The 15,609-nt window shown below is 45.3% G+C and overlaps 1 protein-coding gene across 1 annotated transcript in view; it reads left to right on the top strand.

Annotated features, from left to right (window-relative positions):
* The window catches only part of ADAM12 (ADAM metallopeptidase domain 12), a 175,170-nt gene that overhangs the window by 12,650 nt on the left and 146,911 nt on the right, over positions 1–15,609 (top strand). The window contains exon 2 of the mRNA XM_041415563.1: positions 4,445–4,578. Within this exon, the coding sequence (XP_041271497.1) occupies positions 4,445–4,578 (134 nt within the window). The remainder of the gene's footprint in view (positions 1–4,444; positions 4,579–15,609) is intronic.

The following is a 15,609-nucleotide window of genomic DNA, read 5'->3' as shown; positions in this document are numbered from 1 at the left end:
GAGCCTCTCTCCTGTGAGGACAGGCTGGGACACCTGGGGCTGTTCACCTGGAGAGGAGCAGCTCCAGGGAGAGCTCAGAGCCCTGCCAGGGCCTGAAGGGTCTCCAGGAGAGCTGGAGAGGGGACTTGGGGACAAGGCATGGAGGGACAGGACACAGGGAATGGATTTAAACTGAAAGTTGGTGGATTTAGATGGGATATTGGGAAGGGATTGTTGGCTGTGAGGGTGCTGAGGCCCTAGGACAGAGATTGCCCAGAGCAGCTGTGGCTGCCCCTGGATCCCTGGCAGTGCCCAAGGCCAGGCTGGACACTGGGGCTGGGAGCACCTGGGACAGGGGAAGGTGTCCCTGCCATGGCTGGGGTGGAAGGGGATGATTTGACAGTCCCTTCCCACCCAAACCATTGTGGGATTCTCTGAACCATGTTACTCTGTGTACCCCTGTTGCTGTGTGGGACCAGAACAGGCCCATCCCCAGCGGGGAGGGAGCTCAGCACCACATTTGACTCTTCTGTAAATCTGTGTGTTAGAGATGGATGTTGTTTATAAACCAGCCCAGGTCTGACTCCTGTCCTGCTCTGTGCTGGGGGGGCACTGGCAGCAGGGTTGGGGTGTGCATTCAGTGGGACGTGTTCTGTTTTCCTTGCACTTAATCCCATTTTATCCAGAGCTACTCAGCATTGGGTGCGTTCACCTCTTTGTTTGTCATGAGGACAAATAAATTGCCCTGCCTCACTAAAAGCTTATTAATTTTAAGTAAATGCAAATCTGGAGAGTGTCTGGGTTGTTTCAGGAGGCAGTGGCCGCTAAGCAAAGATGTCACATCACATACTCCGAGTTTATTTTGCACAGAGCTTGGAGGAACTGAAATAAAAAGCAAAAAGATGAAAACCATTCTTAACTTCTTTGCCAACAAGGCCTTGTATGATACTGTGCAAAGCAGAAATGTTGTAGAAGTACATGGCAGATGAAAAATCCTTAAGCCACACAAAAGTCACTGACAGGTAACATCTACTCATCTCACTATTTGTACAAAGTAGCTTTTATATTACTGGGGTTAAAAAAGAGAATAAAGGGCACTGCATCACCTTGTGGGCTGCTTGTGGATCAAAAGCATTACCTTCAGTTCAGGCTGAAAATAGAAAACAGACACAACTGTGAAGTTTTTCGTGTGAAAAAGTGGGAGACGAGCTTGCGTCAGGAAGAGCTGGACAGAATTTCACTGAAATGGAAAATAAGTAGGTGAGTAAGTAGGTGCATGTGACACGAAAGATAGGAAACCTGGGTCTAATCTAACTTTCTGGTATTGCAGATGGCCTGATTTTCTTCTCCTCTCATGACACATTACCGAAATTTCAATTCTCTGATTTCAATTATTACCCTGTTTATACTGCTGTAGTACCAGGAGTCCCTGTAGAGAAGAGGCCTCATTATTAATGGAACACAAACAACTCTAATGGTTCAGCTTCAAAGAAACGCTCCTGAAAGTGGGGAAGGGAGATGCAGAGTGGCAGAGAGGAAATACCAGCAGCTCTGTGTGCGTGAGGAGCTGCAGCCCTGCGAGCTGGGGGATGGTTTTGGGCGATGGAAACCAAACCCTTCCTTGGTGCAGATGCTGGGCCCATTCCACGGCTCCTCTCCTGGTGCCCCTGGGATGATGCTCTTTGGGAGGGCTGGGTTTGTGCTCAGGGATGGGTCCCAGAAACAGCAGAAGGAGGCTGGGGATGGGTTTTGTTCAGATGCTGTGCAAGGAGTGGGTGAAGTGTCCCTGGCTGGGATGGGTTCCTTGGTGACTCCAGCTGAGGTGAGGGCCAAAGGCTCTCCAGGGTACCAGGAACTATCCCACCTTTGTACCCACCTGGTTTTATCCCATTTTTCCCCAAGTTTCCTGCACTATTTCTGCCTTTTTTTTCCCTTTCCTTTGGTCTGACTCTCTCCTTACATTTTTTTTGTGGGTTTTTTCCTCCTGATGTAGAATATTCCTCTCCCCATGTCTGTGTGCCATTGCTCAGTGGCCTTTCAGATCTCTCCTCCTCAGGATAAGTGTGGGTTGCTCTTCCCTGGCTATGATCCCTTATTTTCTGCCCCCTGTTATTTGAATCAGGCTGCAGAAACCTATTTAAAGGATTTACCTTTTTATCTTCCCCATCCTTTTTTTTTTTTTTTTAATTTAAAGACTGGGTTAGAGTTTATTTATCAGCTATACAGGTTTCTTTATTTTGCAGTCTTTCAGAAATATACCCAGTCCATAAATATAATGAAATTTCATGAGGAAAACATTATTTGATATACAAAAGGCACCGTGCTGTGCTTATATCACACTGAGGGCAGCTGGGAGTTAAGCAAGTGCACAATGCCTGTGCCCAAATTATCTCCAGAATGAGGCCCAAAATTGGGCTGCACTGCTTCCTCTGCCTTCCACAGGAAGCTGTGATTTTTATCACACCCAATAATTTAAATAAAAACATTCAGATAAGCAGCCAAGTATCTGGCTCAGGGAAAGCAACTAGACAGAAATTGATCTCGTGTTTTATAAATGCTGTGGCTTCAGAAGATTTGCAAACCCTGAAGCTTGTCTGCTTTGTTTCCCCCCAAATAAATTATCTTTTCCAATAAAGATATAACTGCTGCCTATAAACCTGTCTTGATGTCTGTCTCCAGACTATCAACACTTGTGCACAATGAGCCTTTTCAGCAGATAAATAAGCACGGGTGGCAGATTAAATTTGCTCGTTGTAACCTTGCTTTGTTATGCACCACGAGCATCACTTCATTGGGATGGAAGAGAAGAGGGAGTGGCAAAACTGAACCACACTTTGTGTGGATTTTCCTCCCTTCTCCCGTTGGATTTTCCTCCCTTTTCCCACTGTATTTTTATAGCTGCTGCACTTCCAGGCCAGGCTGTCTGTTTAGGGAATAACACATCTGTGCAGAAATGCTGATCCCCTCCCTTTTTTCTGCTGTTTTGGGTGATGCTGGGAAGTTGATGCTCTGCAGAATGGTCAGGACAGGCCCATGGAGGAGTGTCAGGGAGACTTTGATGTTTGCTGATATCACCATGGCAGCTCCGTGGTGTCGGGCATGGTGGAAGCCGTGCAGACAACGCATCCACGGGAGGATAAGGATCCTCCAAGGGGCTCTGAAAACTTGGATCTCATGGCACTTTCAGAATGCAAATCCTACAAAATAACAGAAGGGCCTGAGTCATTTAATTTGTGTGGTTGATGTTGCTCAAGTGGGCCAAGGAGAAAGGAGAGCAGGGCTGGAGCCAAACTTTTCTCATTTTGCTGAGATATGCTTCATAAATTCCTGTTCTGAGCAGGGAGCTTCCTGCCTGATAATGAGAATAAAGGCTTGGAGTTCTGTCTAGACCCTCCCAGGCTGATGAGATGGTGTCTCATGTGCCTCCCCAGGGGACAACCAAATCTTGGGCCAGCTTTGGATCATCTCTTCTAAGGGCTGACACTGTGTCCTCCCAGCCCGCAGTCACTTGAGCTGCATTAAAAGGGTGTAAGAACTCTGTATAGCAAACAACTGTCCTCTCTCCAATAGATTTTATCTTTTTATCTTGTGAGGTAGTTTTTTTGTTTGGGTTTTTTTTTTGGGGGGGTTGGTTTTGTTTTGTTTTGGGTTTTATTTTGTTGTTTGTTTTTTTGGTGTGTTTTAGGTCAAGTGTTGTATTTTTTAAAGCACGTTGAAAAAGACCAGATTTTATTTCTGCTCACATTGGCTTAGCCATAATGACAGCACACATGTTTTTAAGCTAATCCTAACAGTGATTAAATGGGGGTAATTCTGCTCAGAATATGCCTCTTCATCCTTCAGGAGAGCATTAGGTGAGCACAGGGAGTGTGGCAAACCCCAGCAGAGTTTTGTGGCACCTGGAAGCCATCCCTGTCTTCTCTTTGATTTATTCTCAGTTATTTTTCCAGCTCTTGTCCTGTGATATTGGTTTTAGGGCTCTGTCTGGGCAGGCACAATGCCATTAATGTGTTTGTGGAGAGCAGAAACATTTGATAAATGCTGAATGCAAACAGCTTTTTGACCTGGTGGTATGAATGGAAGTCATCTGCCTGTGTAGGAGTAGAGTGTTATTTCAATGAGTTGATCTTCTCTTTCTCTTCCAGACCTTTTTTTCCCCCCAACTAGTGAGACTGTGCATCCTCCACGATGATATCCTTGCATCCTGATATCTCTGCTCTCAACGTGCAGTCTTTGTCTTCTGCTGCCACCATCTAATCCCCCTCCACCTCCCCCCTGAACCCCTCTGATTCCACAGGTTCACTCTGAAATTCCTGTAGGTTTTGACTCTGACATTACAAGTTCCATGTTTAATCCTTTTCCTGGATTATTCCCTTTTGAATATGCTGCCAAGTCCCTCAAATACCAAGGCTCACCTTGCCAGATGCTCTTCCCAGCTAACCTGAGTGCTTCTCCCTGTCCCTAGGTGAGAATGTGGACAGCAAAGTGGAGTCCCCAAGGCTGCCGGTGTCAAAGGAGCAGTCCAAAGATTATGAGATAACAATTCCCTTCCTTTTGAATGGAGAGCAGTGGAGACCAGTGAATGGCATTTATTCAAAGGTTAGTCTTCATTTCGCCTATTTGTTTATTCTTAGCTGTGTAACAATTTTAAAGGCTGTAGGGAGAATTTAATGCACTTTCATCCTATAGGTGATAAGAGTGTTTTTATATCGTTGTTGCCACATATCTGAAACTGCTGCTTATTTAATTTAAGACATGGGTAAGGGTTTTGGTTGAAATTAATACCTTTTTCCTGCAGAGATACATTCTTCTTTCTGATGGCAGAAATGAAAGTTTAAAGTGAAATAACAGCAATTTAATTGCTTGAGATTCTGTCATGCAACAGCAAAAGGAAAACTGAGGGAGGGGCAAGCACACCAAACACGTTTGTTTGGTGAATACAGTCTGACAGCAAGGAATTTAGGGACCAGTGTAAATAAGGTTGCTGTGCTGGCTGCAGCCTGGGGCATTATCTGGGCTTAATTATCCCATGGGAGACCCCCAAATTCCATCCCTGTGCTGGACTGGGAGTGAGGGGTGACTCTCCCTTCACACTCTGCTTCCCCTTTCCTAACAAGGGCAGGATCTGCCACTGGCTCTGAGAGTGTTTCCCCCTCTTGACAGGCCCTGGTAAACTTTGCTCCTTTTTTCCCCTCAGACATTTGTGAATGATATAGGAAGTTGCACTTAGGAAAAAAAGGCTGGGTTTTGTCTCCTTCTTGAAGTATGAAGGCAGTTTGTTGTTTATTATCACCAAATGTATCCTGGGAATCTCTTACCCAACCTTTTAACTCAGGTTCAGTTTGATTCCACCTCACTTTTTATGTCATTCTTTGAATTATTTGGATGAGGAAGGGAAAGGGTAAAGTTTTTAAATAGTTAAAAAAGAAAAAAAAAAAAAAAGGAGGGAGGAAAAAAAAAAACCAAAAACAAGCAAAAACAATGCAAAAAGCCCAGAGAGCCAATTAGAAACAGCTTTTCTTGCTGGATTGGGAAAGTATTCCATGGAGAAATCCTGCTTGACTACTGCCACTGCTTGCAGGACGTGGCTTTGGATCACGTTGCTGATTGACACAAGTAGGTGTGAAAAGATATTTCCAAACAAGGGCTCTGACTTTCAAAAAAAGCTTGTCTAGATTAAAATTGTTCCTTCTTCTCCTCTGTCCCTTCCTAAATAGGAGAGAAGGGCCAGGCCCAGTTCTGAATCTGTGCAGTGATGAAAGGGATATCAGAGTGGGTGTAGAATGGCTTATCTTGGAGAGATAACACAGATGGCTTGGTCCTAGATGTATGTGCAACTCTATTTTTAGATTATTTAATTAGAAACAGGCATTCTCCATACAGAGAGAGGCCTTTAAGCTACTCACTGGAGCTCTCTGAGAGAGTTACAACCCAGTATCACTCTGTGAGTAATGATAATGTGATTTATATCATTAATTTGTTTCCCAGAATTACTTTCAGTTTAAGATGAACACTAGAAAAGATTTGTGGCTTGGTAGAAAGATCCACGTGCTGTATCAGCACTTTTTTTCCCCCCCTTTGAATACTTCTTTTCCATGGAAACTTATAAATTAAATACACAAAAGTGCACATCAGGCTGTGGGAAGAACAACAGCTTCAGTGGTAGAGGAGAAGAGTAATGAATAGCTTGTCACATAAATATTGATCAAAAGCACAAAAGTTAAATACTGCTGTATTTGATGGCTAAATGGGATCTATTGTTCTTCAACTCGTTTCAAAGTGTTCCTCTGTTTTATTTTAATCGTATATGAAGTCAAAAAAAGTATGTACTTGTAAGAGGGGAATGCTATTGCAATAGGATATATGGTAAAATGAATAATGGAGTGGCTATAAAAATGCCAAGGGATTAAAGTTATTTGTGTACAGATAATTGCCTGGCAATGATGGCCCCATTCCCCAATCCTTTCACTGTAAATACTCCTGCTTAACAATTAGTCCCTGGGAAAGCACACTCATCATTCAGTGCAGCCTTCTCTCCCATCTTGGAGATAAAACTGTCCTTTTATTTACCCCAGGAGTCGCTGCAGTGTCTGTTGGAATCTCTCACTTGGAGTCTGTCAGCAATGATTATTAAGCTAATGACTTTCTCGTTGAGGGCCCATACACTGTGCAAAAATATGTGAGATAATTCACAGAGTCTAATGGCACAAACACACAGAACTGCTCAGCAGCAGTGAGAAAATTCCATTTACTGAGGGAAAAAAAGTAAAATTGCTTATCTCTAACCATATTTTACTTTAATACACTTGGGATGTGCTTTTTCAAGGACATCTCGTGATTTAGGTGTTTCCTATAAAAGTTTAAATTACTGACAGGCAAACCCCAATTTTAAATGCGGATATGTAATTAAGTTATATTTAAAGAATCTTGGGTTTCCTAAGTGTAGATTAAGTGTTTTGTGTCTGGAGAGAACTGATCAGGTCAGTTTTTATTGGGCAGGTCCATTTTTCTCTCCACCTTCCCCAGCTCAAGTCAAAGCTCCATCAAACCAAGGCCAGGATTTCATGGTGGCACCATTTCAGAAATGTTGTTGCTTTTTTCCTGTTTAAAAGATGCCTGTGCTGGTGCCAACACTTTCTGTAGAATCATGGAATCCTTTAGGCTGGAAAATACCCCCAAGGTCATCGAGTCCAGCCTTTGGGCACCACCTTATACAATAAACCACAGCCCTGGTTGCCACATCCAGTCATTTCTTTAAGACTTCCAGGGATGGAGGCTCCAACACTGCTCAGGGGAAGCCTGATCCAATTCTTATCCACTCTTTTAGTGAAAAATTTTTTCCTAATATTCAACTACTTGGGGCCTTTCCCCCTTGGCCTCTCAGCATCCTAGATAGGGAAGAACATTTAAAAAATAAAATACAGATGCTCAAGAGAAGCTACTATGGAAATACCTCAATTTGTACAAGTGTGTGATGCTGTTTATTTAGTTGGGGTTCATTTCTCCTGGCATCTTTTTTTTTTTGTTTGTTTTTCAATTCAGAAAATGTATCATTTTCAGTGGGAATATTTTACTGGTGCCTAATTCTTTTATTAACTGGATATAATATCCACTTGTCAATCCTGAGCAGGCTGTTAAAATGAGTAGCTGCTATTTTGAGTGTCCAGTTGTTGCTGCTGAGGAGAAAATGCTGCATTTGGGGCCGTGTGGCAGCGGGATCGGGCCCTCAAGGGTTGTGCAACACCACCCTGGGCTTCAAACAATAGCTGCCCATATTCCCTGCAGATGTGATTTCCTCCTTCCCTGAAATTTTGTGTGCATTACAGCATGTGTTGATAGGTCATTATACATTAGAGCTCCAGTTGTCCTTCCCCTTCTCTTTTTACATTTGCTCAGCATTTCGTGTTCTGTGTTGATTACCACCCCCCACCTGTGCTTGCTTTAAACACACAAGGGCTGGGTTCTGTTTTTCTTAAATATTTCTAAGGTTTGAACAAAATGGTTTCATTTTATATTATTTAAGTGCAGCAAAAAAACCCCTCTTTCCCCCCACCACCATATTTCCAGCTGAATATTTTTCTTCCAAACTTGGCTCGCGATTCACAAATCAAGCCAAGTTTGATGAGAGTTTGGGTAAGTGATGTTTTAGTACACAGAACACTTTAGGGAAGATTTTTTTGAAGACCATCTGTTTGGCTTCAGCTTTTATCCTCACACCCTGTTAGGGACACAGAGGGCTTGGTGTGTGCCAGATCCCTGCAGCACGGGAGCTCTGGGTCAGGTAATATCAGTGGTGTTATCCGGAGCCTGCACTCATCCCTCCTCCTGGGGAGACAGGAGCCAGGCAGGAGATGTTCCACTTGGGCATTAAGGGGCTTTTGGCTCCGTTTCTGTGCTTTGAAGGTCGGCACAGTGGGGAAATGCTGCCTGACAGGGCAGGCATGGAAAAGCTGCAGTGCCCAGTGTGGCATTGCCCTGGGCTGGCACTCGTGTTCCCAGAGGGACACAGATTAGTGGAGCTGGCTTTGGACCCAGGGTTTGGTCCAGACCATAAAATGCATGAAGTTCCTGAGAAATGGGAAGTGTTTTGGGAGGGTTTGGTGTGATCAGCCATGCAGGTAAAACCAGAGGGCTCAGGGTGTGGCAGCAGTCACTCGGGTGTGGGGTTTTCTCTGCTCCTGGCTGTGTAGGACCTGTCATCCTATTGCTGGCACCTGCAAGGACTCAAAGAGCATCAGGACCAAGTGCTTTGAAAGATTTAATCCTCTCAAATTTCTAAAAACACATGGGCAAGTTAGGTGCAGCTTTTCTTACTGGGGGATATTTTGGACATTTGATGAGTATGGATCTTTTGCAATCCTGATCTCTGTACCTGTCCAAGTGCAGTATTAACCTGTGGGTGCTCCAGTCAGGATACAGCTGCCATTCTTAAAAATAAGATGGAAATGCACCTGAACCTGGGCAGGTGTTTGAGGACCTGCAGCCTGGAGCTGAGTGTGGTTCCTAAAAAACCCTGTGAGAAGCTGGAAAGCCCTGAGATGCTTGAACTTGATTTGAGTTTGCAAGTTGCCAGCCCAGGTTGCTTTCAAATGTTGGAATTTCAAACAGGGATTTTGACTTTTGATGTTAAATTTGGGGGACGTGTGAATCAATGAGAAAATTTTGCTGTGAATTATTTAAAATAATTAACTGTGGGAAAGTAGCTGTGCACAATCTGCCTGTCACTGGGTTAGACCCTTAATCCACCCGGGTCATTGTGAGCCTCATGGACTTTTAAAATACTGTCACTGACTCAATATATAAACACAGATGGGAAAATCCACCTCTCCCCCACCTTGCAGACAGTGAGACCTCTGGTTCTATGGTTCCCACACCCAAGAGATTTGGGTTGTGTTGGAGTTAGAGACAAGCAGAGGAAAAGAAAGAAAGGTGCCCGTGGTGGGTGGAGAGGATGGCAAGACCTGCAGGACATTTCCAGCTCTCACTCCAACACCAGTGACTTCTAAATGCAAATAAATCAGAAATTTTTCTCCCCTCTGGGGAGGGGGCAGTGGATTCAGGGATCAGTAACACTGCTTTGCCAAGCTGAAGTGTTCAAGGCCAGATTCTGAGCTCGTGTGAATCTGTTTCCTTCCTTTGCCTGGGCTGGAATAAATCAGGGCTGCAAATTGAAATCTTAAAGAAGGGTTTTTAAAAAAAGAGAGAAAGAAAGATGAGAAGGCAGAGTTCCTTTTCTTGTAGCAACACTCTTTTTTTCTTTCTTGGTGTTATGTTATGCTTTGAATATAAACTCTAGCAATGAAATGTGAAGATAAAGATGAAAGCCAGCTATAAAATATATATTTAGACCATATTTCTTCTGGTTTTTAAGTGTGCACTTGTCACAGCTCTAAGATTGTGCATGTGAAGTGGCAGAGGATTACCATTTCTGCTGCTTAGCATGCATTGCATCTCCCTTTGCTCCTGAAGAAGCAGCTTTTGCATCCCTGCCTGCCCCATTCCCGAGCATTGTGCCATGGATTGTGTTCAGGAGCAAACATCAGAATCTTGGTTATTTGTGTGGAATTCTGGGCACTGATTACGTGAATCTCAGTGTGAAATTCTCTGCTACCTATAAAAGTATCATCAGCTCTGGCAGTTGTTGGTTATCTTTATGATTCTCCAGATTTATCACATCTGTTGGGTGTTACACTGATGCTCTTCACCTTTTTGCATTTTTTTTATGCCTTCACTCTAAGGTCCTAATTCAACACCTACTAAAATTGGGATTTTTTTGCCATTGAGAAAAAATACCGTCGACAAGAAGAGAAAATAATGTTAAATTTGATAAAAAGCCACTGAAATAATGCTGGAAATTCAAGAACACATTGGGAGCTGCAAACTGGCAGAAGGGGCAAAGACAGTGATAGCCAGGGTCTTATCCAGAGTTTTGGTCTCCACACCAGTTCCAGATTTATTAGGAACTTACTGAGGCACCACACAGACTCACAGAATCCTGGAATGGTTTGGTTTGGGAAGGACCCTAAAATTTGTATTTTTCTTCCACCTGCCATGGGCAGGGACACCTTCCACCATCCCAAGCTGCTCCAGCCCCAGTGTCCAGCCTGGCCTTGGGCACTGCCAGGGATCCAGGGGCAGCCACAGCTGCTCTGGGCACCCTGTGCCTCCCCAGCCTCCCAGGGCAGGTCTCTGTGCTGGTTGCCATTTCCCCTCTTTGCTGCACCCCTTGTGTGGCTCTCACAGGCTTTGATACACAGCTGAGGGGCTCACTCTGTCAGATAATTAATTTAGAGCTCAGTGTTTTCAAGAGCAGACCCATTCAAGTTTATTTCATAACTGGCATAGCCTTCGTGCAAGTGATAATTGTTTATATTCCCTTCAACTGAGCCTCCTGCTGTTCCTTTTCATTTGAAATAATTACCAAAGTTTAGACTTCCAGACAATTGTATTAAGGGGAATCATACAGTGCTGCTTAAACAAGGCTTTGAAGGCTGAGAGGACAGCTTTCATAGCTCTTTTACATGGTTGTTTTACATATCTTGAGAGAGAGAGGCATAACCAGAATTTATAGTGCTCTCCATATTTTTTATGACTCATGAGCATCGATTATAAGAGGCAGAGCTGTGCTCTCTCCACAAGCTGTGTCATCAGCTGGGAATGCAGCTTGGCACAGGCAGAGGAACAGCACTAATCCTCCACAACCTTCCCTGGGAGATCCTCTCCTTGAGCCTTTAATTAATAACCTGGAAGTCATTAATTTAACAGCCTGGTAAACAATCTGATATTTCTTTTGCTTTTCCTTATACACATATATACTCCTGCCTTGTAGGGCCACTCTGAGGAGTAATTAGTGCAAATGTGTTCTATTAGTTAATAACTCTTGTGTGTTTGTTTAATTTGGAAGCAGCAGAAGTTTTGCATGGACATAAACAGGGAAGGGAGTGTGGCACCTCCCCTGGCAGTCAGGGAATTTCTGTGTCCCAGCGAGCCAAAGCAGCTCAAAGCCACCCCTCTCACCTTACCTCATCCAAGAGGAGGAAAACATGTTCCCTTCCTCCCATCCCACCTCGTTTAACCATTGATCCGTCTGATAATTTAATTCATGTCATTTTCAGAAGTGCTGGTAGGTGTGTCCTGGTTCCAGGGACTTGCTGGAGCTCACACAGCAGCTCCGGGGCTGAGAAATTCCTGGAGCTGGGACCACCAATGAAAACTTTGTGTTGGTGATTGAGTGGGGAAAATTCTTTTCTCTGTCTGCACTGAATCAGTGCCCTGGTTCCAGCTAGATACACGAGGATTCATTTCCTGCCTGAGCCACTTGGGCATACTGGGAAGTGTGAAGCAACTGGGATTCATCCCAGAAAAGAGTCCATTGCATTTTTAGCCTAAGTGATACAGCGTGTTAAGTTTGCAAAGCTCTGTGTGAGCCTTCATGCTCAGGTATTACTGGAAGTGCTGGGTGTTTTAAAGAGCAGAAAATGGAGAGCTTTGTAGGAACGAGCCACCAGACACCTCCTGCTCTCCATGGGGTTTGCAGCCTTCCATAGGGTGAAATTCCCCTTCATTAGCTTCTATCACGCTGAGCTGCTGGAGGAATTTTGTCATACTTGGCCAGGGGACATCACCAGTGATATAATGGTGGGGAGCTCTGCCTCCCAGTACCAGCCCTCGTGGCCAGGGGCTCTGCAGAGGGTTTGCTGGGACCCACCAGCTATGAGGTAGTGTCTCACATCCGAGCTCCAGCAATCCTTCAAAAGCTGATGGGGCTGAAGCAATCCACTGTGAGTTTTCAGGCTGGCATTTCAAAGAAAAAAAACAACCCCACAAGCAAACAGATTGTGCTTTCTGCAATAAAACAAGGGGGGGAAATATTTTGATTTTAATGATGAAGTTCACGTTAGCGACCCTTTCATGTGGGATCAAAATCTAAACCTAAGTTCCTGCCTTGTGCTGGGTTTGTAAAGTGCTTGTACTGAGGCATTTTCATATTGAATTAATTTAGCTTATACTTGGCTATTTCACGTCTCTTGCAACAGATCTTGCGAGTGTAAGGTATGCATTTCAGTGTTGGATTAAAAGAATGCTTTGCTTTCCAGCTCTGAGCATGTGATCAGTTTTATTTTTTTTTTTTTACAGGCAGGAGGAGAATCTCCCTTGTTTTAAATTCCTGTTGTGAGTGCCTTGGGTCAGACTGAAGCCTAGACTAGAGCTCTCTCCCACCAGGCACCCCTGGTACCAGGGATGTGCAGCTCCTGCAAGGAGTCCTTTGTGGACTTGGAACAGCGGCAAAACTTGGGGCTTTTCCAAGGACTGAAATCCTCTGAGCAGGGGAAGCCATGAGCTGCTGACATATTTTGTGACGAAGACCCTTATTTCAGAAAGCCACAGTAAATTGATTTGTTCTCAGTGTGTGTTTTAAGGGTGAAGCAGTAAATTGAGCTGGTCAATCCACTGAGTCCTACAGCTAACAAGCCAGTGCCTTTGTTGTTGAATTATAATTCTATTTCAATGTGATTTACTCAAGCCCCAGTTGATTTGCCTCTTCTATAGGAACATTTCTCATTTTTCAGAATTGTAATGAGGAGTCATAGAGGTTATATGCAGTTTAAAGCCTGATAAAAAAATAATTAGGATTGATAATAAAGCTTTTTAAAATGCAGCAGGAATATCTTGACAATAAAAGGCTTTCAAGGTGTTGGTATTTTTCTAGAAATAAAATGACTGCCAAAAAACTCTGCCAGCTGCTTTCGAAAAGCTTGTGTAGATGAGGTTAAAATTATCTGCATCATTTTGGTATTGCAGCAGAAAGTTTGTGTTCAGTTTTTGTCTTGTGGAAATTGTGTGTCCCATTTGTGTGGTGTCTTTCCTCAAGGACACAGCTCTAAAGGAAAATGGAGCTTTTGGAGCTGAACGTTGCAATTTCCAGCCTGGCAGAGGTGGTGGGGTGAGGGAGCCTGGAGAGGCTGGGGGTGAAATCCGTGTGAGATGCATTTCCACCGAATATTGTGTGTGTGGTGGGGCTGCTGCCAGAGCCTGCAGGGTGTTCCTGGGCTTGATCAAGGGTGTGCTGGGGCTGTTTCTGCCCAGTGTCACCATAACTGTGATGGTGATGATGTGCTGGGGCTGTTTCTGCCAGTGGCTCTGTAGGTCTGTTTGTGACAATGCTATGGGGCTTTTTCGCCCTGTGTCCCCACAGCTGTGTTGGTGACACTGCTATGGGGCTGTTTCTGTGTCCCCATAGCTGTGCTGGTGACAATGCTATGGGGCTGTTTATGTCCCCATAGCTGTGCTGGTGACACTTTATGGAGCTGTTTCTGTGTCCCCATGCCTGTGCTGGTGATGCTGCTATGGGGCTGTTTCTGTGTCCCCATAGCTGTGCTGGTGACACTTTATGGGGCTGTTTCTGTGTCCCCATGCCTGTACTGGTGACACTGCTGTGGGGCTGTTTCTGTGTCCCCATGCCTGTGCTGGTGGCACTGTGTGGGGCTGTTTCTGTGTCCCCATAGCTGTGCTGGTGACACTGCTATGGGGCTGTTTCTGTGTCCCCATAGCTGTGCTGGTGACACTGCTATGGGGCTGTTTCTGTGTCCCCATGCTTGTACTGGTGACACTGTATGGGGCTGTTTCTGTGTCCCCATGCCTGTGCTGGTGACACTGTGTGAGGCTGTTTCTGTGTCCCCATAGCTGTGCTGGTGACAATGCTATGGGGCTGTTTATGTCCCCATAGCTGTGCTGGTGACACTGTATGTACTGGTGACACTGTGTGAGGCTGTTTCTGTGTCCCCATGCCTGTACTGGTGACACTGCGATGGGGCTGTTTCTGTGTCCCCATGCCTGTGCTGGTGGCACTGCCTGCTCTGAGATGTGTGTGCCCTCACTGCCACAGCAGCTGAACACACTGGTGTGGCTCTGCCTCTGGAGCCAGGGAGGGCTGCTGTCCCTCCCGTGTCACACCAGGATGTGTCCAGCTCCCTTTAGGTCCCCAGCTCTGTCCCTGTCCTTTGATGCTCTGCCAGGTCTGAGATGTGAGTGTGTTTCCCCTGGAGCTGCAGTCACGCTCAGGAAATGAGGAGCTCCTCATTCCTGCCCTGATTCCTCCTGCCTCAGGATCAACTTTTTTTGGCTTCTGCTGCGTGACCTTGTTCCCCCTTCCTCTTCTGGCCCTCTCCTCCACCAGGGTGGTTCCTTGGCAGGGTTCATCTCCTCTTTTGTTCCTCCTCTCTCCACTGACCGCATCCTTGGAGGAGCATTCCCTGAATAAAAATGGTCTTTTTGGGGTGAACCTGCCAAGCCCTTCCCAGCCAGTCATCGTTGTCTGGAATGATTCCTGGAATCACAGAATGGTTTGGCTTGGAAGGGATCTTAAAGATCATCTCATTCCATGGGCAGGGACACCTTCCACTGTCCCAGGTTGCTCCAGCCTGGCCTTGAACTCTTCTAGGCACGGGGCAGCCACACCTCTGCCTCCTTCTGAGGTGGCAGCATTTTGCATTCTGAGTTAAAATGAAACCTAGAAATCATTTTCATATTTAGAAGAATTTTATTACCTGAGACCACCTCAGCGAGCACAGGAGCAAAGATTTTTAGCCAGAGCTGCTGCCTGGGGACAGATCTTCTCTGAGCTGCCCAGTTTTTGTTGATTTTTTGGTGGATGTTATTTTCTGGCACGCTTCATCCCTGGCAGTGCTGGGCATGGCAGGCTCCTGCAGGCAGCAGTCCCGGGTGCAATCCCACCTTGGTGTTTTCCATTATTCACTTTAGCTTCTCCCATTGCTTGCTCTCTGCTGGGAGGTACAGCCTGTCCTGGGACAGAGACGCTGCTGGCCAGGGGCAGGGAGACAAAAGCTCTGAGCTGTGAGAAGTGGGACAGCCAAGAGCCTCCCTGCCCCAAAAAAGGGCTCTTGCCCTGGCAGGGCTGAACCTGCCTTGCAAAGGAGGTTCTGGACATGGATCTGCTGCAGGAAAAGTCAACAAGAGGAATTTTGTCCTCAAAGCAACTCGCAGCCTGTTCCTGTGTTAGCATTGCCCACTCCCTCCAGGAGAAAGAGTGGGGTCCCTGAATTCAGTGTATCCAACAGAAACTGCCTCTCTCTTGGTTTCAACAGACAGAAACGTTGTTGAAACCAGACT

The sequence above is a fragment of the Onychostruthus taczanowskii genome, unplaced genomic scaffold (assembly GCF_017590055.1).
Source record: "Onychostruthus taczanowskii isolate IOZ18803 unplaced genomic scaffold, ASM1759005v1 scaffold5, whole genome shotgun sequence".
Lineage (NCBI taxonomy): Eukaryota > Metazoa > Chordata > Aves > Passeriformes > Passeridae > Onychostruthus > Onychostruthus taczanowskii.
This window is presented reverse-complemented; position numbering and strand designations above follow the sequence as displayed.